General features: G+C 44.2%; 1 protein-coding gene across 1 annotated transcript; it reads left to right on the forward strand.

Moving 5' to 3' along the window:
- The first annotated feature begins 4,861 nt into the window (after positions 1 to 4,861).
- UHRF1 (ubiquitin like with PHD and ring finger domains 1) lies at positions 4,862 to 19,519 on the forward strand. The gene is made up of 17 exons (XM_074927824.1): positions 4,862 to 4,915; positions 5,994 to 6,156; positions 8,951 to 9,214; positions 9,982 to 10,154; positions 10,585 to 10,800; positions 11,664 to 11,770; positions 11,949 to 12,135; positions 12,827 to 12,950; positions 13,032 to 13,139; positions 13,965 to 14,069; positions 14,915 to 15,021; positions 15,833 to 15,995; positions 16,098 to 16,235; positions 16,610 to 16,721; positions 16,842 to 16,999; positions 17,356 to 17,454; positions 18,125 to 19,519. The coding sequence occupies exons 2-17, from the start codon at positions 6,004 to 6,006 to the stop codon at positions 18,269 to 18,271; spliced, it is 2,361 nt and encodes a 786-aa protein (XP_074783925.1). The 5' UTR covers positions 4,862 to 4,915; positions 5,994 to 6,003; the 3' UTR covers positions 18,272 to 19,519.
- Positions 19,520 to 21,200: the final 1,681 nt, after the last annotated feature.

A 21,200-nucleotide genomic window follows, 5' to 3' on the forward strand; every position in this document is an offset into this window, starting at 1 on the left:
CTAAAACATTGTGCCAAAACTTCACTTTGAACAATATTTCCATGGGCTGGGAGGCTGTTGGGATTTTGTCTTGCTAACTGCATCTTTTTGCAAATGAATTCAACAACAATGCTTGAAGTTTTCACAAACTGAACTGGATATCCCTGCTGGCAGGAGAACCGAGATATTGTTTCTTCGCAGCATGGGGCATTTACCAGATGGCAGAACAGTGTTTTCAATCAGAATTGTAACTCCAAAGCAAAAAAAACCGCCTAAAACAATATGAAAGGGAAGAAACTAAAACTCGTCAGCCTCTTAGATAACTGCAATATAACCAAGCCGTGTTGTTTTTTCTGATAGTCTGTGGAAACCTGAAGCTCCCAGGGCTTTGTCTCATTGACACTGAGTTCTCTGTAAGCTACTCTGGCAATGTTCTTGTTTTAATGAAGAGAGGCCCTTAAAAGGAGAGCACATATAATTTAACCTCTAATGAAATCAATGTTCCACTCCTAGAATGATCTAGAACTGATTTTAAGTGATTTGTCGACCCAGCTGAACAGTGTGTAGGATGCAGCACACACAGTTTCTGCAGTATGTTGGTTCTCTGAATGAGTAAAAGTTTCTCGAGGAAGTGGGCTTCTTGTTTTCTGACTCTGATAGTCTAAGGATGCTACTAGTCATCTGCAGCAACTGGTCAGAGCCTTTTCCTTGAACCGTCCATGTCTTAAAGTAAGTCTGTGTTCCCCGCGCTGCGATGGGAACTGCTGGGGGTAAAAGGACACATATGTCTGTGTTACACACTGGCCATGTGTAAAAGTACATATATGTGTGTGTTACACACTGGTCATGTGTAAAAGGACATATATGTGTGTGTTACACACTGGCCATGTGTAAAAGTACATATATGTGTGTGTTACACACTTGGTCATGTGTAAAAGGACATATATGTGTGTTACACACTTGGCCACGTGTAAAAGGACATATGTGTGTGTTACACACTTGGTCATGTGTAAAAGAACATATATGTGTGTGTTACACACTGGCCATGTGTAAAAGGACATATATGTGTGTTACACACTTGGTCATGTGTAAAAGGACATACATGTGTGACACACTGGCCATGTGTAAAAGGACACATATGTGTGTGTTACACAATGGGCCATGTGTAAAAGGACATATATGTGTGTGTTACACACTTGGTCATGTGTAAAAGGACATATATGTGTGTGTTACACAATGGGCCATGTGTAAAAGGACATACATGTGTGTGTTACACACTGGCCATGTGTAAAAGGACACATATGTGTGTGTTACACAATGGGCCATGTGTAAAAGGACATATATGTGTGTGTTACACACTTGGTCATGTGTAAAAGGACATATATGTGTGTTACACACTTGGCCACGTGTAAAAGGACATATGTGTGTGTGTTACACAATGGGCCTTGTGTAAAAGGACATATATGTGTGTGTTACACAATGGGCCATGTGTAAAAGGACATACATGTGTGTGTTACACAATGGGCCTTGTGTAAAAGGACATATATGTGTGTGTTACACAATGGGCCATGTGTAAAAGGACATACATGTGTGTGTTACACACTGGCCATGTGTAAAAGGACATATATGTGTGTGTTACACAATGGGCCATGTGTAAAAGGACATATATGTGTGTGTTACACACTTGGTCATGTGTAAAAGGGCATATATATGTGTTACACACTGGCCATGTGTAAAAGAACATATATGTGTGTGTTACACAATGGGCCTTGTGTAAAAGGACATATGTGTGTGTGTTACACAATGGGCCATGTGTAAAAGAACATATATGTGTGTTACACACTGGCCATGTGTAAAAGAACATATATGTGTGTGTTACACAATGGGCCTTGTGTAAAAGGACATATATGTGTGTTACACACTTGGTCATGTGTAAAAGGACATACATGTGTGTGTTACACACTGGCCATGTGTAAAAGGACATATATGTGTGTGTTACACAATGGGCCATGTGTAAAAGGACATACATGTGTGTGTTACTGGCCATGTGTAAAAGGACATATATGTGTGTGTTACACACTTGGCCATGTGTATTGTAGTTCTGAGATGGGCAGGAGATGGGACTCTAATGGGGGATATGGTGGGGTGAAGTGCTCAGGCTTGGACGACAGGCCCAAGGCAGAGTTGACCTATAGATGAATCCTGTATATTTTATAACTGATAACCGTTGTGCTAGTAGGGATTGTGCTAAGTTATAACAACCCGCTTATGCTGATGTAAAAAGCGCTAAAGAGTCAAAATACTGAAGCCTGAACAACAGGCCCCGAGCCGAAGCTGCTAACTTAGCATGCAGTCATTAACAAAGTATGTAAGCTCACTAGTGAAAGCCGCAACTTAGAATATAATCAGGAGTGAGGTCGAAATGCTGAGAGAATGTATCCAACTGCCCTTGTTCAGCCTGTTCAAGGCTGAGAACCCAAATGTTTGACCTTGTTAGAAACTCCCTCGGTCTCCCCCGCCGAGCCCTGGCCAGGCTTTGGGTGGAATCCAACAGGAGAATGAAACCAGAAATTTTCCGCTCAAAACAAAGGTGCCAGCTCTTCTGACTTGCTGATTTTGGGGTATATAAGGCTGGACCTGCTCGCAGTGAGTCTGGAGGCCTCCCCTAGGGGTGGACACACTGTGTAGGATTTCCCACTTGCCAGGAAAGGCTCAACCAATCCTCGGTGTAACCGGGGCTGCCTGCGGGTCTGAATGATGGTAACGGGTGCAAGGGGTGATTGGATCTTTCTTAATCACTATTCTCTCTCTCAGTAGTGATGATTTGATGCATTACCCTGTATTTTCCTGTTTGTTGCTTTAGGTGCGCTATTCTGCCTTTTCTTACTGCATGTTTTCTGTATTACACTGTTAGATTCTTTGGTTATCACCAGTAAAATACACCCACTCTTTTCGCTCCGGTGTCTGAGTTTAATTGGTATCCTTAATCAGCAAAACATGGGGTCAAATGCAAGGCAGTAAGGTGCAATCAGAAACATATTTAGCACCTGAGTGTCAAAAAGTTGACGCGAATAGCTAACCTCAAACGTACAATCCTTGTCAGCTCAACGGGACACGGAGGTCTCAGGGAAAGAAGGGTCAGGGCTGTATCTTAAAAGTGGCTTTTTTTAACCGTCTTATGGCACTTGTATAGAGGCCTAAATGATGCTGAAAAAAAAGTCTGAAAGAGGGTGGTGAGAGTCTGTCATTCATCTGGAAGCCATGAGGGATGTGGGTTCTCTACTCCTCTGGAAATGGGACTTCAGTGGGTGACAGAATATGGCCCCAGGTACGCTGGTAAGCGACACTAATCTGAACTGCAGGCTGGGAGATCCAAACCCGAGATGCTTTAGACACATGAACTGTCCTTTGACAGGTGAAAACTGTTTTTCCAGTACTCAGCCTTTCCTCCTGCTCCCCGCCAGGTCTGTAATGTCTGAGAACCCTCTCAGGCTGTGGGAAGGGCTTGCTGCTGTGCTAGGTCAAGGTTAAGAATCTAGTGCATCTACAAGGGGCAAAAATCACTTTCTGGCAAGGCAGAGCCTTGGGATCTGGGAGGAAATGAAGCCTGACTGCTGCAGGTCGCAGGTCAGATTCAAGGCTTTTGTGCGTTGACACCCGCCTAACCTTTGGTACTAACCTAATCTAGGCCAGCGACTTTCAACCCGCGATCTGTGGTTTAACTGTGGGATCCCCAACAGATCCCAGGAAAGGAGGGGAGTGAGGAAGAGGCGCCGGGTGCTGCGGCGGCGTTGGCGCGCTCCGTGCATTCCCCACAGCAGGCTGCGAATCCGGGGGGGGGGGGTGGGGGGTGCCACATCCCTCGGATTTTGTATTTTCTAACATGAGAGTTCAGCTCTGTGGGTGCAGGGGGGGGAGGGATCACCCGGGAAATACCGGTTTGCCTTTCTCTTCGCCGTGCCTCGTGTTCTCTTTGTCCGGAGAGGCAGGACAGCGGCTCTGCGCGGCCTCGGCCGGTTGCAGTGTCGGTGGAGCTGCGCTGGCAGCGCCGAACCCGCCGCCATTCCCGCCGCCATTCCCGCTTTCCCACCCCGGGGTTTCTCCCCCCCGACCACCAATTTTCATGCTTTTATACTTCTTTTGAAGCTGACTTTTCTCAGAAACCACTTGGTAATCCCCTGTTTACAGTTACTCCATCCGATGGCCGTTTTAAGCAAACTTTATAATTTTGAATTTCCTCGTTAGCGTTAGTAGTTTTGGGGGAAAAAAACATCCTCCCGGACCAGCCCTTTTTGTCGGCTCACGCACGGCCCCGCCATGTCACCCAGGCCGCGTTTTTCACCAGTGGGGCCATACACGAGCCCCAGAAGCCACCCGGACCTCACGCCCGGGGAGTTAGAGGCCACTGGCGGGTTATTCGGATTATTCGCATCACGCAGGGCCCGGAGCTCCCCGGAGGGGACGGGACCTCTTGGGTGAGGGGGTGCAATAGGGACGCGGCTGTCAGAGGGGGGCTCCTCCGGGTGTCCCCACCCGCTGGCTGCTCCCCGGGCTCTCCGTGACCCGGTTTTTTGAACAGTAACCGGCACCGTGGCCGCGGGCCCGGAGGGCGAGTGGCTGTCGCCGGGCGGCGGAGCGGTGTGTGTGTGTGTGTGTGTGTGTGTGCTCGCCGGGGATCCCCGGTGCCGCGTTCCGCCGGGGATCCCGTCCCCGTTTCGCCCCCCCCTCCCCGTTCACCTCCCCCCTTCCCCCCCTCGACCCCCGCGGCGCTCCCGGGAGGTGGCGGCGGCCCCGCCCCGCCCGCTCGTTCCCGCCAGCGGCGGCCAATGGGCGGGCGCCCGCCGCGCACGGGGCTTTCCCGCGCCAAACTCCAAAGCCCGGGGAGAGCGCGGGCGGCGGGCGCAGCGCGGTACCGGCCTCCAGCACCGCCACGCCGGTGAGTCCCGCCGGGCCGCCCCCACCCCCCCGCGGGACGGGGAGCGGCCGGTGGCACCGGGAGGGGGAGGATGGCGGGAGGCCCGCAGGGGGGGTTGTCCCCGCTGGGTCCGTGCCGGCTCCGCGGCGCCCGAGCCGGTGACAGCTGCCAGGGCACGGTGCGCGGGGCCGCCGCTTCCCGCCCCCTCGCCCGCTCGGGGCGGGTCTCCCCGGGGGGGTGAGCGCCCGGTGCCCGTTGGCGGGACGCGGCGCTCGGGGGGCTGTGGCAGCGGGACCGACCCCCCGCTCCCCAAACGGGACCGCGGAGGGAACTGGGCGGGGAACCGGGAGGGGTCCGGAGCGGCGGCGCCGGGGAGGGACGGAGCTCGGTGTCACCCCGCTTGGTTTTCGGGGCTGATGCGGCCGGGGCTGGCGGGGGCCGCTGACACTCCCCGATTTATTTTTTTTTTCACGGTCGGAACGAAACCGATTTCCCCGCGCCACGGGGGGAGCGTGTGGGGTGTCCGGCTGCGGCCGCCGGTGCCCGCCGCGGCGCGATGGGCAGCCCCGCTGTCTGTCCTCTGCGTGTCCGTCCGTCCGTCGCCGCGGGCAGTTCCCACCGGGCCGCGGCGGGTGGGCGCCGCCGGTTGGTGACGGCCCCTTTAAGAGGGTCGTCGCCCCCCCCGCTCTCATTTGCATGATCTCGCGAGACTTGGGCCGCGGTGGGGGTGGGCGGCCCCCACGAGAGCCGAGGGAGCGTTTCAATTGTGGCGCGAGATACAGTTGGCGCGCGCCGCCCGCCCGCCCGCGAGGCGGCAGAGAGGCCACGGGCGCAACCAAAGCCGTTAGGCCGAGCGTGGGGAGGGGCGGGATTAAACCTGCAGCAACCAATCAGTGCCCGAACCGGCCGGGTTGTCTACCAATAGCACCGAGGAGGGGGGGGTAGTAGAGGGAGGGCGGGCCGGCCGGCGGGCTGGCGGGCCGGGCGGCGGGGCCGGGCCGGCGCGGTAGGTTGAGCGGTCTCATTGATACGGTGCCCCGCGGGCCGGGCTCCGCGGTACCGGCCTCTAACGGCGTTTGCCCCGTCCCGGTGTGAACAGGACCGGCGCCATGTGGATCCAGGTGCGTACCATGGACGGGAAGGAGACCCACCGCGTGGATTCGCTCTCCAAGCTCACCAAGGTGGAGGGGCTGCGTCTACGGATACACGAGGTTTTCGGTGTCGAGCCCCACCGGCAGCGGCTCTTCTACCGCGGCAAGCAGGTACCGACGCGGCGGGGGGACGTCTGACAACCCCAGCCCCTCGGCGGCGGCGGGCGGGGGTGGCGGCTGCGGGCTCCCCCCAGCCCGCCTCCCCCGGCCCAGCCCTGTCCCCCGCCAGCTGGGGAGGGATCTTTTAATTAATTAATTAATTAATTAATTTAAAATTACGTGAAAGTGATGTGTTTTGCTGCCATCTAGTGACTCCCGGGCTCCCTTACGCGCTGCTCGGGCAGTGGGTCTATAAGGAGAGGAGTCAGCAAGATAGTGGGCTTTTTTTTGTTTTCTTTTTTTTGGAGTTGCAAAGCGTTTTTTGTCTTTACTTTTCGTCTACTGTGTTGCTTTTCTGTCTTGGCGCCGCCTTTGCGAAGTCTTTGAAAAGTACAGATAATACCAGCGGTTTTGTGGCTTGAAAGTGCTTAAAAGTTTTTGAGCATTGCGAGTTTTATTTTACGTCTCTGAAAGCCGTAAAGATCCAGTTTTTCTTTGTAAACTGGGGTAGCGGCTCGTGATTTTTAAGTTCATCTGCTCACACATCAAAATCTCATTCAATAACGGAACTCGCTGTAAAATCTTCAGTGGCTCAGTTGCATATTCTCGATAGCCTGTTTACGATTGCGGTTGTACAACTGTTTTCTTCCACATGAGTTAATAACGTATCTAAATTTAATATTAAAGACAACTGAAACCGTTTTCAAATGCGTTTTCCATATAGTTCGTAGTACCGCACTGCTAAACCTTCATACTAAAGAAACTTCTGAACTTGTGGCTGGTTGTTCTAAGAAATTAATTTTAGAAATAGCGGGCTACTTCAGACTGCCGTTGGAATACTGTGAGATGGGTGGAGTTAAGGCAATTTCTTCTAGTCGCTTTTTTTCCACCTTTCCCTCCATTTTGGGATGGCTAGAGCTAGCTGTACGTTATAATTAGTAGGTGTGACTCTAAGATGTGAAAATACACCTGGACTAGCTCGGCTACTAGTAGTAAAAAAGATTTGTAGGAATATGTAGTGTCTCTGAAGGGCTGTGTCGCCTCCTCAGTGTAGATTTGGGTGCAGTAATTACCCATTTGTGGTTGTAGATAAAGCGATAAGGGAGGATTGGTCCAGCATACATACCAACTGTCAGCCTTACTTACGCTGAAGTGTGTGTAGATAACTGAGGTTAAACAGATTTTCAGCAGAAGTAGTAACTTTTTTCAGCGGGGATGCTCTTGCCTTACAAAGATAATTCCTCTTTGTGTAATTCCAGTAGTGTTTAGTTTAGGCGTGGTTTTAGACAGAAACATTTATCCAGGGTGATCTAACTCTCTTAGTCATTGTTCCCCTGCTGAGTTCGCTCGTGCTTTGTCTGTTGTTTTAATCATTAGAAATGTTCAAATTCTTGTTATAAAATTTTAAAATTATGTTAGAAAAATGCTCGTTAATTAAAAAGCCTGCCTCCTTTGTTAGAGGTACATCCCCAGAGCATGTCTTTCAGACTGTCCTTTGAACTCTTGTGGTTTCATGTCCTGTTCCTGTTCTCTGCTTTTCCATTTCTGTTTGCACCTGTTGTCACTCGTGTGCCTTGGTGTTAACTACTGTTGATAATGATATTTGTGATATTGGCTCTTTGTTAAGGAGAAACAAGCAATTTCTGGTTTGTTCTTGTGTATCTCGATGAGTTTTCATCTCTAAACCAGAAAAAAGTCCAGATCACTTCCTGTGCAGTCAGGTTTCCAGGGATTGTTCCATAGCCGTTTTATGCCAGAAATCAGAATTGAATTATCATAGTGATTCCTGTGAAGTGTAAATTTTTGTGGTTTTGCTCTGTTTCCCCCTGATAGAGAACAAAGCTCTAGGGATTGCTTTTTTTCTGGTGGTTTGGGCTGGAAAAGGGATGATCATTTCCTGTATAATTTCTTAGTCAGACCTTAAATATGTGGTGAAGCTTGTCTAAACTTCTAACTGCACTGTGGTCTCGAATACTACATTTTAACTCTAAAATGGTAGTGCTCCTCAGAGTTCTCGAATGGTAATTGAGAGAACTATTTGATCCTTGTACTTACTTTTGCAAGGGTAGGATCTTGATTTGACTACGTACGATGCCAGACTTGCAAAATAAACTCTTAAAATTAGAGAGGGTGTGAAATTAGGCCATGCCTGGCTACGCTTAAAAAGTGATTGGGTAGTTTCAAGTTGAATTGAATCTTTTTTGATTTTACTTTCAATGGAAAAATCGTGTGCTTGCGGTGCGGAGAAAAGTGGGTGATTAACTCTTTGGCTTCTACTTAATGCTACATTTAACAGATGTTGTAACTGTAGTCTGTAGCATACAGAATTACAACATAAAGAGCAGTTTGTGCTAATGTTCATGTTATGGGATGTTTCTGAATTATTGGAAGAAAGAACTTTTGAGTTTCTAGGTAATGTGGAATTATCTTTAAATCCTGATAGGAATGTAGGGGATCTGTAGTTCTCAAAGCCTTTCTTCCCTGAACGAGTATTTCCAGGGGGCTGGACTGCAAACCTTTTCAGATCTCCTGGAACGCTGTGGCTTAATGTGGGTAGCAAGTCTACTGCAGCGTGGTTCTTCTAGCTTGTAGAGTCCGTTGAAAAAATAACATTTTGAATAGTAAGAATAACAATCTATAAGTATCAGTGATGCTGAAGAACTGCCAAGTTCCTTGATAGTTAATGGTTTTCAAGCGATGTGGCCTCTCTTGGCGCACAGAGACAATTGCAGCACGATGGGTGGTTTTGAATTGGCAAACCTCTGTTGAATGAAATAACCAGATTATTTTGATGCTTTCCCTGTAGATGGAAGACGGTCACTCCCTTTTCGATTACAGCGTTGGACTGAATGATATTGTTCAACTCTTGGTCAGACAAAGCCCAGCGGTGCTTCCTGCTGTTAGTAAGGAAAAGGATTGCGAACTCTCCGACACAGACTCTGGCTGTGGCTCAGGCCAGAGCGAATCGGACAAAAGCTCTCACAATGGAGAAGGTGCCATGGAACTGGAGGGGCAGCCAAGCACGGCTGCACAGCCCCACTGGACTGACCCCGGATTTGGCCTCTATAAAGTGAGTCATTAAAAAACGTAAAGATTTCTTAAAACTGCACTTTGGGGGGGGTGGGGGGGAGAATTGTTTCTTTGTAGTTGAGAATTTCTGAAAATCTTTCATGCCTCAATTGTGTGGGTATTTTTTTTTTTTGCTTTTTCTCAAACTGTCCAACAAGAAACAAACAAAAAAATACCAACCAACCCACAAACCAATTAAACGCAACATGTTGTAGGTCAAAATATTTTATTTTTCATTTTATCCTTTTAACTAAAACTACAATACACTAATTGATTTTTTTAAAGCATTCACAGTGCCTGTTTTGACTTAAAAAATTTCCCAATATTTTTGCTTGAAGTCACTGCATTTGTTAGAGCTGAAACTTTCTTAAATGAACAAAAGAAAATCTCAACCAGCTGTTCAGAATCATTTTATTTGCCCGTTTCAATGGATTTTATTATAGATCTGGTGATGTCTTTCCCAGACTGAGCAAGACAGTTCTGAAAGTCTGTTATAGATGAACTAATAATGGTTTGTACCAGATAAGAAACCTGTTTGTGCATGTGTTGGTGTAGAATGGATTTTTAGCCTTAGGGGTTCAACCTGAGAAGACTAGGGGTTCACAATGGGATCAGGAAGGCAAAGGAAATACTCGTTTTTAAGATGAGCTGTTAATTATGTTGATAATGGTAAAGTTCTTGAGGGGGTTAAATCTCCAAGTAGACTTGAAAGTTAATGCCTAATTTGAAAATCCATTTTGGTGAGCTGTATGCTTTTGTTTTGTGTAGATCAATGACTTGGTCGATGCTCGAGATATGAATATGGGAGCATGGTTTGAAGCCCAGGTTGTAAATGTAACCAGAAAAAAACCTACAAATGAATCAGCTCACAGTTGCACAGATCCTGATAAGCCAACAGCCATTCCTGAAGAAGATGTAATATATCACGTGAAATATGAAGAGTGAGTTTACCTCCTTGGCTAATAGAGTCATTTGGATCAAGATGTTGCTGGGAAATATTATTGTTGAGACCTACAATATAGAACACAGCTGGCCTGACACAGTAATTACATTATTGAGCCCTATTAACTGTAAGTTTGACTTACAGTTGGAATTCTGACCGGGATTCCCGGGGGCTGGAATCATGTTTTTAGAAATATGAAACACTGTTATCCAAGTTTGAGAAGGGATACAACAGCAGCAAAATGAGACTGTGCCCAAGTCTGGCTGTGTCTGTGTGGGAGAAGGAGATTTTATTCTTGATGGTATTGTATGTTGTGTGGCATCAGTTCTTAAATTGACTTGTCTGGATAAAATCTATCACTTATAAAAACTATGATGTTGAATCTGATTTTTTTCTTCTTTCTCTCTGTGCCTCCCTTCTACTTCAAGTTATCCAGAGAACGGAGTTGTGCAATTGAGTTCGAATGATGTACGGGCTCGTGCACGGACTATTTTGAAGTGGCACCAGCTAGAAGTAGGACAGGTGGTGATGGTCAACTACAATCCAGATGAACCAAAAGAGAGAGGGTTTTGGTACGATGCGGAGATTCTGCAAAAAAGGGAAACGAAAATGATCAAGGAGATAACCGCAAAGATCTTACTTGGGTAAGCAAATTCACAATGGGGAATAAATTGAATTCCCCAGCTCTGCTTAAGCTTTCACGAGGTCTGAGTGACCGCTGGGAAAAAAAGATGCAATAAAAATGGTGTGACAGAAGTTCTGGGGAGAGATGAGAAGCTGGACTGTCCTTTCTGGGTGACTGACTGTCATACTGCGCTTTTGATTAAGTTCTGGAGGAATTGGAGACTTTAAGGAGTTGCAGGGCAGGCTGATCTGTGGATGTACATAACGCTGGGAGGATGCAAAGCCCTGTATTTGTTAAGAGGCAAAGCTCTGTTTGCTGCAGTAACCATCCATAATGGTTTCACAAAAACTCCAGTGTAATATTTTGTGCTAGATATGATAATGTAGACTGAACCCTCGCTTTATAGAGATGATGAAAAATTACTCCAGTTTTCTCCTGAAGGAGAAAATGAGCCTACATATAAGGGACTTGTAACTTCAGAGAAAAACAAATTGGTTTTTTTTTAAAGTTTCAGACAAGTTTCACTGGGTTGCTAGAATACTCTTCCTTTTTCCTCTGATCACGGTGACTTTGACTTTTTAACTATAAATAGGAGAAGAGCTACTATGAAATATATTTTGGGGGGAGAACAGTCACTAATGATAACTGGAATGCTACAAGCTGCTGGGTTCTCACTGAGATGAGGGGTTACACTTTAATTGCATGAAAATGATTAGATTTGTGGTGATGCTGTCATGCCACTGTCCCAGATGCTAGAACAGGCTTCTTGTGATGCAGGACTAATAGCAGACCAGTCTGCATTACTGATGTACGTGCACGGCTGTGAGTTTATGATTCTTTCAAAGTCTGATCTTTTTGCCTTTTATCGACTTCTCTTTATAGGGATGCTGGTGATTCCTTGAATGACTGCAGAATTATATTAGTGGATGAAATTTATAAAATTGAAGAACCAGGCAGTACTTGTCCAATTAGTGCCCGTCCATTAAAACGTGAGTCTGTTGCATAGTTGTCTCAGTCCTACCTTGTGATGCTCTGCTAACTGTCTGTGTGAGGACCAGAGGTCTAATTGTGCCAAGATACTGGCAGCTGTGACTCCTTTGAGCAATTCCAGAGTATCTTGGCACTTTCTGGAGTCTGAAGCAGACTGTGATTTCTTTTTGCCAACAGGACAAAATGGACCTGTGTGTAAAGCTTGTAAGGACAACCCGAACAAGACCTGCAGAATTTGTGCTTGCCATATCTGTGGAGGTAAACAAGATCCAGATAAACAGCTAATGTGTGATGAGTGTGATATGGCTTTCCACATCTACTGCCTCAACCCTCCCCTTAGTAGTATACCAGATGATGAGGATTGGTAAGTTCGAAGTATGTGTGTGTGGTATCACAATCGCCATCTAATTGAGAGCAGAAAATGAGTTCTAGGACTTCAGGCTGCCCTTAGATGGCAATATTATGACCGTATGAGTTGAAGAGCTGTTTGTGTGTCTGTTGGGTTTTTTTGGTAGGACTTTATAGCTTTTCTTGAGCAGCAGTTTAGTGAGAGTATGATTTAAGCCAGTGGTTTTCAAACTTCTTTTCCTAGTTTTGGGATCTCTGTACCTATTCCAAGAGAAGTGGAGCTACCTATAAACCAAGAGCGAACCTGATGCCAGGAGGCTTAACTCAATGGGTTTTTATGGTGTGGGGGCCTGTAAGCAACCCAAATTAGGCTGGTGATATATACTGGTTTATTATATATGAAATATATACAGTGATATGTATAAACATAGATAGTGAAATATATCTATTTATACACATATAGATAGTGAAACATACTGCTTTATTCCTTGTGTCCTATTTCAGCGTTTTATACAATGATTTTTATGATACAGCTGATTTCCTGACATATCTGCTAACACAGGTCTAACCCCAGTGTGGAGAGTTGTTTCAGTGTCCTGTCTAGTTTCACATGGGGAAACTGTGACATAACTTGGTATGTTTTGAGAAAATTCTCTTTCAATTTAAGGCTTCGCTACTAGTTAACTTTCATTGACTGGTGACTTTAGGTATTGCCCTGAATGTCGAAATGATGCAAGTGAGGTGGTTTTAGCAGGAGAGAAATTAAAAGAAAGCAAAAAGAAACAGAAGATGGCATCTGCTAATTCATCCTCGCGGAGAGACTGGGGCAAGGTCAGTTCAAAAGCTGTTTTATTTTGAAGAATAGTGTGTGTTAGTTCCTTGTAACTCTTGGCTGATTGGCCTTTGAAACAGGGTATGGCCTGTGTTGGTCGCACGAAGGAATGTACCATTGTCCCCTCGAACCACTACGGACCAATTCCTGGGATCCCTGTTGGCACCATGTGGAAGTTCAGAGTTCAGGTACGAAGCTGAATCCTGGCCTGAGCCACTGTAGGGAATAATATGAATGATCCAGCTGTTAGAAGAAACCTGAAACAGTTAATCTTGGAGTGTATGTCCCTGGATATGTAAGTGCAGAAAGGAAAGAATTCTGGCTTTGTCTGGACCAAGTGTTCCAGAACTAATGCTGTGTTGTCCAGGCATTTGAGTGTTGGGTGGTTTTTTTGTTTGTTTGTTTTTTTTTTCTTTAGTGCTTTTTTCAGTAACTCAAGAACATCAAACCAAACGTATTTGTTCCCAGTAGCTTGTCCTGGAGATGTGTAGTATGTCCCACTTGTTCTGCTGGTAAGGGTCTCCTTCGGGTACCTAGATATGTTAAACTGAAGACTTTCTCATCCTGTTGGAAAGTGGGGGAAGAAAAAGCACTGAACTATCCAGATACTGTTTTCAAGTATTAAGGTGAAGGTTGCTATTGCATGTCTTTCAAAACCATTCCCTCTATACAAGCATTTAATACTTGCATTATTCTAAAATTCCTGGAGCTTTTTAATAAGCAATCTCAGTGAGAAAGATCCACATTTCTCAACTGACATCACAAAAGAGATTTATATGTTCAATTTGCTGATGTATTCAGTGGCTTATTTTTCTAAAAGCATTTTTCTTTTTCTTTCCTCTACCTGGACCTTTTTGGAGGATAGTGGCAAGAACAGTTGTACCCTGTAATAGATGCAAAACAAATGTGAAATAGTACTATTAGTTAATTTAGTTCCAACACCAATGAGTAGTCATATTCTTTGTAGCCTGTTGCCTAACAAGCTCTTTCTTTTTTTTTTTTTCCTCTTTCAGGTGAGCGAATCTGGTGTTCACAGGCCCCACGTAGCAGGTATACATGGCAGAAGTAATGATGGGGCCTATTCCTTGGTTCTGGCAGGAGGCTATGAAGATGACATAGTAAGTGAATCTTGATTATTATGTCTGAGAACCAAACTAACTTGTTGTTAAAACAAAGACTTGGCCTTAATTATTTTTTACACTCTATATTCACTTGCCTACTTTCCCCATCTTGATGATACTTACATTCTTCAGGAGAAAACTAGGCAAGGGAAAACTACAGTCAAGTAATATGTGCCAACCAAAACCAGGATCACTTAAGTTTAATATCCATATGACAGCTTTTAATCCAAGCGTCCTTAGCTGCCTTTTCAGGGTCTCCACTGCATCCACAGTTTGAGCAGTCTCACTCTTACATGCTGACAGATCCTCCTGTGTCAGAGGAGTGTTCAGAACAAATCTAGGGACAGGACTTCTTCCAAATGTACCATTTGGTTCTGCTGACGAGGCTGTACCAGGCTCTGCTGCTCATTCTTCCTGCAGATCACCAGTGCATTACTAGCCTGCACCCCCTTACCCTGAATGCCTGCTAGGACTCGGGTAGAACAGGTAGCTACAAATATTAGTAGCTGTTCTAAGTCTTAATTCTGCCTTCAAGGTCAGGCACAGTGTAAGTACTGAGGCACAAGTTATATTATCCTTGTCTGGCACATGGATCCTGTGCAAGCGGCCGTGCTCCTGGAACTTAACTCTTTGTGCTGTTAAGGTGTGTGACAAGACAACACTTGTCACCCTGACTCTTCTCTCTTGACAATATCAGGATCATAGACTGAGTCTGGGAGCTTAAACAGAGGAAGCAACTTTCATTTTGAGAATACTGTATTAAAGCTACTTGATTAAAAGACTCTTCTGCTTCTATTGAATTATTTTTGTGAATGTGTCGAAACCTTCCATATATGTTTCAGGATCATGGAAATTCCTTCACATATACAGGGAGCGGAGGGCGTGATCTTTCAGGAAACAAACGCACAGCAGAACAATCTTGTGATCAAAAACTCACCAATATGAACAGGTCAGCAACATTCATGCTCCATTCCTGACCCGAGTAGCTGGCGATCTGTCAGCCTGAAAAATTGTTTGTCCTGTTTGTATCAAAAGAAACTGGCTAAGTGGAAAAACTATCAACACTAAGTTTCAGCTGTTGGTGCAGGCTGCAGATCAGTTGTACAATGGGAATGCTTCTTACAGTGCACTGTAAATGAAACAGAATTGTAAATGCTGTTGGTCTCACATTTAATATTGACTGAAACGTAAGGAATGGAGTAGTAAATTACTGTGGAAGTTTTCATACTCTCCTGAAGACCTCTCCAGCCACTGGTCACCTTGGGAGACCAGATCATTTGTAAATCTGAACTGTTACTCTTACAAATATGTGTGGACTTGAGTGGAGGAGGTGGTCTGTGCAATTACATTAGGGTGACGTAATGAATAATCAGCATATTTAAAATGTGGTCTGCAGTCAGGAGGCTTAATTACTATCTGCCAGAGTTCTTAGTGCTATACAAGATACTCTAAAGTCTTACTACTTAAGACCAACAAACAAAAGCCTGGCTCTGTTCTCTTTCCTTGGAAGAGATTCACAAGGGCTGTATCTGCAAAGAGGCAGTGGCTTCCAGGTTTTTGGTAGCCACAGCGTGATGCCTGTATGCTGCTACTCTTTGTTTTCTACTCAACTGTATCCATGTGTTGCTCTGAGTAAAACTGTAGTTAAAATATTACTACTTAGCGAAGCCTGCATGGTAAACCAGCTACTTTATCCTCTGTCTGATTCTGAGGAGTTCTGCCTGGTAAATACATTAAGTTGACTGGACTTTCTGTTACAGAGCTCTGGCTCTGAACTGCAGTGCCCCCATCAACGACAAGAATGGAGCTGAAGCCAAGGACTGGAGAGCTGGGAAGCCAGTCCGAGTGGTGAGGAACGTAAAAGGAGGCAAACATAGCAAATACGCTCCTGTAGAAGGGAACAGATATGATGGAATATATAAGGTAAGAAGGATCTGAATTTGCCTGTTGAATTGGGGAAAAATGATGTTGTGACGGCCAAGGAGTTTTTATAGTGTATGATGGGCTTGCATCTGACTTTCTTAGGTTGTGAAATACTGGCCTGAGACAGGGAAATCTGGATTTTTAGTATGGCGTTACTTACTTAGGAGGGATGATGAAGAACCTGCTCCTTGGACCAAAGAAGGGAAGGACAGGATGAAAAAACTTGGCCTAACAATGCAGGTACGCTTTTGGAACATCTTTGTGGTTCCCCTGGACAAGGAACTTGGTGGATAGCAGGAATTTTGCTATTATATGTTTTTATTGAGGATGATCCTTGTGTAAAAATCAAGACAAGCCCCCTTAGACTGTGAGGGGGACACAAGTGCTTTCAGTCTTGTGGGTTGTTTGTTTTCTTCTTACGTTGAGAAGCTAAATAGACGAAACTCATTGTCTTGTACAGAATTTCTGTAGTCTGAATAACTGCTTTGCAAGAGCAGAGATCTTTTGGTTAAGATAGAGAACTCCTGGAGTGGTTCTTCTGACCTGTAATAGCCTGTAAGGCTGTGAACAGGCGTGTTTGCATTGGATGCTTTTTGTTTTGTGTTCTCCTGTAGTATCCTGAAGGGTATTTGGAAGCTGTTGCAAACAAAGATAAGGAAAAAGAAAATGATGGCAATGATGAGTTTGATACCCCAGGAAAAAGAAAGAGGAAAAGAAAATCAGCAGGTTTGTGGAGTAGGCAAGTGGATATAGAAAGCCTTGTAGGTTTTTGTGTGTTTTACCTAGTTACTCTTTTCTAGTTGCTTTTTGTTTGGTAGTTTCAAAAGTTGCTGTGTTTTCTTTCAGGTGGGGAGGAAAAACTCATTACCTCCCCTACAGAGACTCCAAAGAAAACTAAAGTTGAGCCATACAAGCTGACATCTCAGCAAAAATCTCTTATAAAAAGGGATGAAGCCAATGAAAAACTGTGGAATGAAGTACTAGAAGCTCTCAAAGATGGACCGGTATGTCTGGTGCTTTTTTTTTTTTCCCCAGTAATAAAGTGACAACTAATTATTTTGCTAGCCCTAGACACAAACCTTTCGGCTGCATGAAACAAACAGCCTCAGACCTACAGTGGCTTTTTAGTGCAGACATCCACAGCATAATGCTAAAGCCTCCAGAGGTCAGTAAGAAGACAGTTCCCAGAACTCGTTTACTGTGACTAGTTTTTTTCCTGGTTAAGCTTTGTAGAAAAGCTTTCTATGACTAAAGCAATCCCTCGCACTTAATGTGGGGTCTTGTTGTTGGTTTTTTCTTTTTTTTTTTTGGCCATATCTTTCTGAGCGTGGTAGCAATGATTCAAATGTTCTCTTTACAGAAATTTCTAAATAAAGTTGAAGAGGCCTTCTTGTGTATTTGCTGTCAGGAGGTTGTGTTTCGGCCAGTCACGACTGTGTGCCAGCACAACGTGTGCAAGGTGAGTGGTGGATGTAACTTCTGTTGAGCCAAGCCTTGAGCTGACTTGTTTAGTGGTGAGAGAGCTGCAGGGGGGCTTGGTTGCTTTGTTTTTTTTTTGCCAGTAGTCTTTTAGCATAAGGCAGGTTTATATTTTAAAACTTTATGATTTGATGAAAGTTCTCTGGCATAGAAAAGTCTGTGCTTTCAAAAAAGTTCTGCTCTTGTTTTGCTGTTGTTTTGCTACTATCCAGTTCTTTTAAAAGATGACGAGAGCTTCTCTGCTGGCTCAGGTGATGTGGATGGATTCGGGAATGTTACAGAGCATATGGGGTTTTGCTTTGTTTTTTTGAATTATGTGAAGTGTTTTCGCAGAAGCTCCAAAAGTCTTTTTAACAGCTGCGGGGGAATTCTTCATCTTTAGAAATTTAATTGAATGTAGTATTTCTACCTAAACACTACGTCCGTGACTCACGTGCTCTGTGGAGGTGCACGTGCTGTGGTGTGGCATGAAGGCAGCTTTCTCTCCATCTGCCAGCCCTGCTCTCAGCCTTTCTCAGCTCCTGCCAACACCTGGGTGAACTACGATATAAAATGAATCTTGTTCTCTCCAGTGGGGGCTTTGTAGAATAAGCTAAACCGCATGTCTCTTGTTCTTAACCAATGATTTTTTTTTTTTTGTATTTCACCAGGATTGTTTGGATAGATCGTTCAAAGCTGATGTGTACAGTTGTCCAGCCTGCCGCTATGATCTTGGCAAAAATTACACTATGCAAGTGAACGAAACACTGCAGACCATCCTAACTCAGCTCTTTCCTGGATACGGCAATGGACGGTGATTCTGTAAAGCACTTCTAATTTTCTTTTGTTCAAACTTATTAATGGGTTTTTAATGGGCTTAATTTAAAAAAAAAAAAAGTAGTCTGTGTTCTCCCAGAAAAAGTTTAAAGTCTTCCTTGTTTTTAAAAAAACTATAAACTTCAAGGAATATCCTTTTGTATGTTCGTGGGTTTTGTTTTTATTCTAAATGTTGAACTTTGGCTTTCTCCCCCCATCCCCCCAAACCTGCCATTCATCAGTGCAGAATATTTTTTTTTTTTTTTTTTTAAATGGACTTACAAAGTGCTTCCGGTAAGGCTGCTAATGAGTATGAAAGTTCTCAGAGCGCCCCCTCTTTTTTATTATTGTTTTTTATTCCAGAAGATGGCTTGGTTGCTAGAACAATCTTCAGTGTTTGGGGATTTGGCCATAAAGGTAGACTTGTGCATCACCTTGGCAGCATTTTGATGCTCAATTTGTACAAGATGGTTCCTGGCTTTTTTTTTTTACCAGAAGAGGGTATTTGCTATTGTTTTTTAAAGAACTGTTTTTTCTACATTTGACAAACCTAACAAAAGCCATTTCCTGCTAATTTTGTATATCAAAAAAAATAAAGCTGCTTGCGTATAGCCAAGTAGTCAGAGCAATATGAAGTACTACCTCAGTTGGACTTCTTTCTTATTACAGAACTATTTGTTCAGCCAGGTGCTGTCTTCTATCCAGAAATGCCATTGTGGAATATACTAAAGCCATTCTTAAGTGCCTTTTGTCCTTTTCTGAAAGACTGGGCTCTGAAACACCACATCTATGTATTTTTCATAAGCACTGAACTGTTTAAATTCGCCAACCGGATTTTATTTGGGTAAAACGTAACACTGTAGCTGTATATGATTAGTGTGAATTTGCAAACTTTTCAGGTTTCCTCCTAATGCTAGGTGTATTATGGTAACATGACTTTTTTTTTTTTCCCTTGTTTTGTTGCATTTCTACCTGGAAATGGAGAAAATAACCAATTCTGACTCTTTTTATGAAACATTTTGTTTATTGTATGCGACACCGAGAAGGCTTACTTTTGTGAATGGGTTGTGTTTTTCTAACATTACCAAAGTTTGCAGTTTAATACCTCAACAAGGCAGGGGATGTTTTTAATCACACTTTACTGCAGACAGACTGGAACAAATGTGCCTATATTTGGTTTTCGTAACTCTTACCCTTCTTAAAATTATAATATTAATATGTTAGGAAAAAAACCCAATAAAAACGTTTTATAGGTGTTTTGCTGAATTTGTCAATTTTTTGTACAATGTGCAAGTTGAATTTCTCAAAATAAATATCTTTTCAGATGAGTGGTGAGTGTTTTCCTTTAATTCTTATCTGAAGCAGGTTTCCAGACCTAATTGCTTGCGAAGGAATTTGTATTTGTGTTCCATTATGCTAAGCCTCTTATTTTCTAAGGCCTATTTTCATTGTAATTTTTCACTGCAAAGAAACTGGGAAATCACTAATTTGATATTCTTCAAAATATTTGCTTCTAGGCACTAGTGAAAGGCATATGTTATGTTCAACTGAAAAAAACCCAAGGATTCCCAAAATCTTTCTCTTCTGGGGGCATAACTTATGCTAAGAGTTCCACAGTACTAAAATCCAAATATCAACTGGCAATTGGAATTGTCTGCACATTTAATGAATAAACCCAAAATTGTTAGAAGTGCCATGTCATGCATCATATTGGAGTGTTTGCAGCAGGTAGTGTGACCATTTCTATCCGCTCATCAAACCAGAGAAATTCAAATACCGAGATTTTCATAAAGGCAGATGAAGTAAATGAAGAAAACATAAAGGCGTTCAAGATGTTGAAAACAAAAGCTGTGTAATTGTGCAACTGCTGCTTAATCTGCCCTCTTTAAAGTAAGTTCATTTTAAGGTTACTGTTAACACTGAACACTTTCAATTTCAGGTTTTTTAAATCTCATTTGATATTGTGATCAGAAGAATTTGGGGGAAGGGGGTGAAACTGAGGCAGTATCTGTGTATTTAAATTGAAAGAACCTATTGCAATGACTTCCTTAGTGTATAGGGGTTGTTGTTTGGAATTTGGAAAATGAACCTTGTTTTCCTACGTAGTTTTCAGTGTTTATTTAGGATGAACGAGAATTTATCTGGAAATTAGACACTTCATCAATTGAGGCTTGTAGATCTCAACATAAAGCTCTACTAGGAAAATTACTGTGCTATAAAGTGAGCTGGTGTGTGGCTTTGAAGAGGGAGGGATTGTGTGTTTTAATGTTATAGGTTATTAGTAGGATGTTTATTTCCTCTACATACTTGTGTATGTTTATATTGTGAAATTCTGGAGTAAATATCAAGTATGTGATTGAGTAAAATAAGTGTTTTGTGGATAAGGAATCAGGAAGCAAGAATAACAAGGTTGAAAAAAAAAAAAAACCCAACACAAGGATCTTCTATTTTGGGAATTCCCATCTCGCTTCCCAGCAAGTGTACAGAATCGATGGTCTGCACACTGAGCCCAAATTAAAAAATGCCCCAGATCTTCCTTCATCCTGGCAGGCTTCCGTGGGCCTGTAACTGCAGCCAGGTTGGAAGGAGTTTTGCCTGTGGGGTGAGTGCTGGCGCCTGGGCCGGGAGCAGGCGCCTGACCTCTGGCCTCTCCACAGCTCAGCAGGAGAGGGAAGCTGCACCTCTGAGGTGGGTGTCAGGCTGCCGCCATGGCGCAGTACTGCTGCCATCGTCTGTCGGGGCAAAGCCCAGTGCCTTTAGAGAATGAATGGGTGCGGAGAGGCAGATTCAGAGCACTGGCAGTAGTTAACTTTATTTTAAAAAAGCTGGGGGGTAGGAGGAGCCCAGAAGTACCACCTGGCTATTGTGAGGGCTTGAGCATGTTGCCTGATCTCTTTTTACACCGATTTACTCGGGTGCTGCGGTTCCTTG

This window comes from Athene noctua, chromosome 27 (genome assembly GCF_965140245.1).
Source record: "Athene noctua chromosome 27, bAthNoc1.hap1.1, whole genome shotgun sequence".
NCBI lineage: Eukaryota > Metazoa > Chordata > Aves > Strigiformes > Strigidae > Athene > Athene noctua.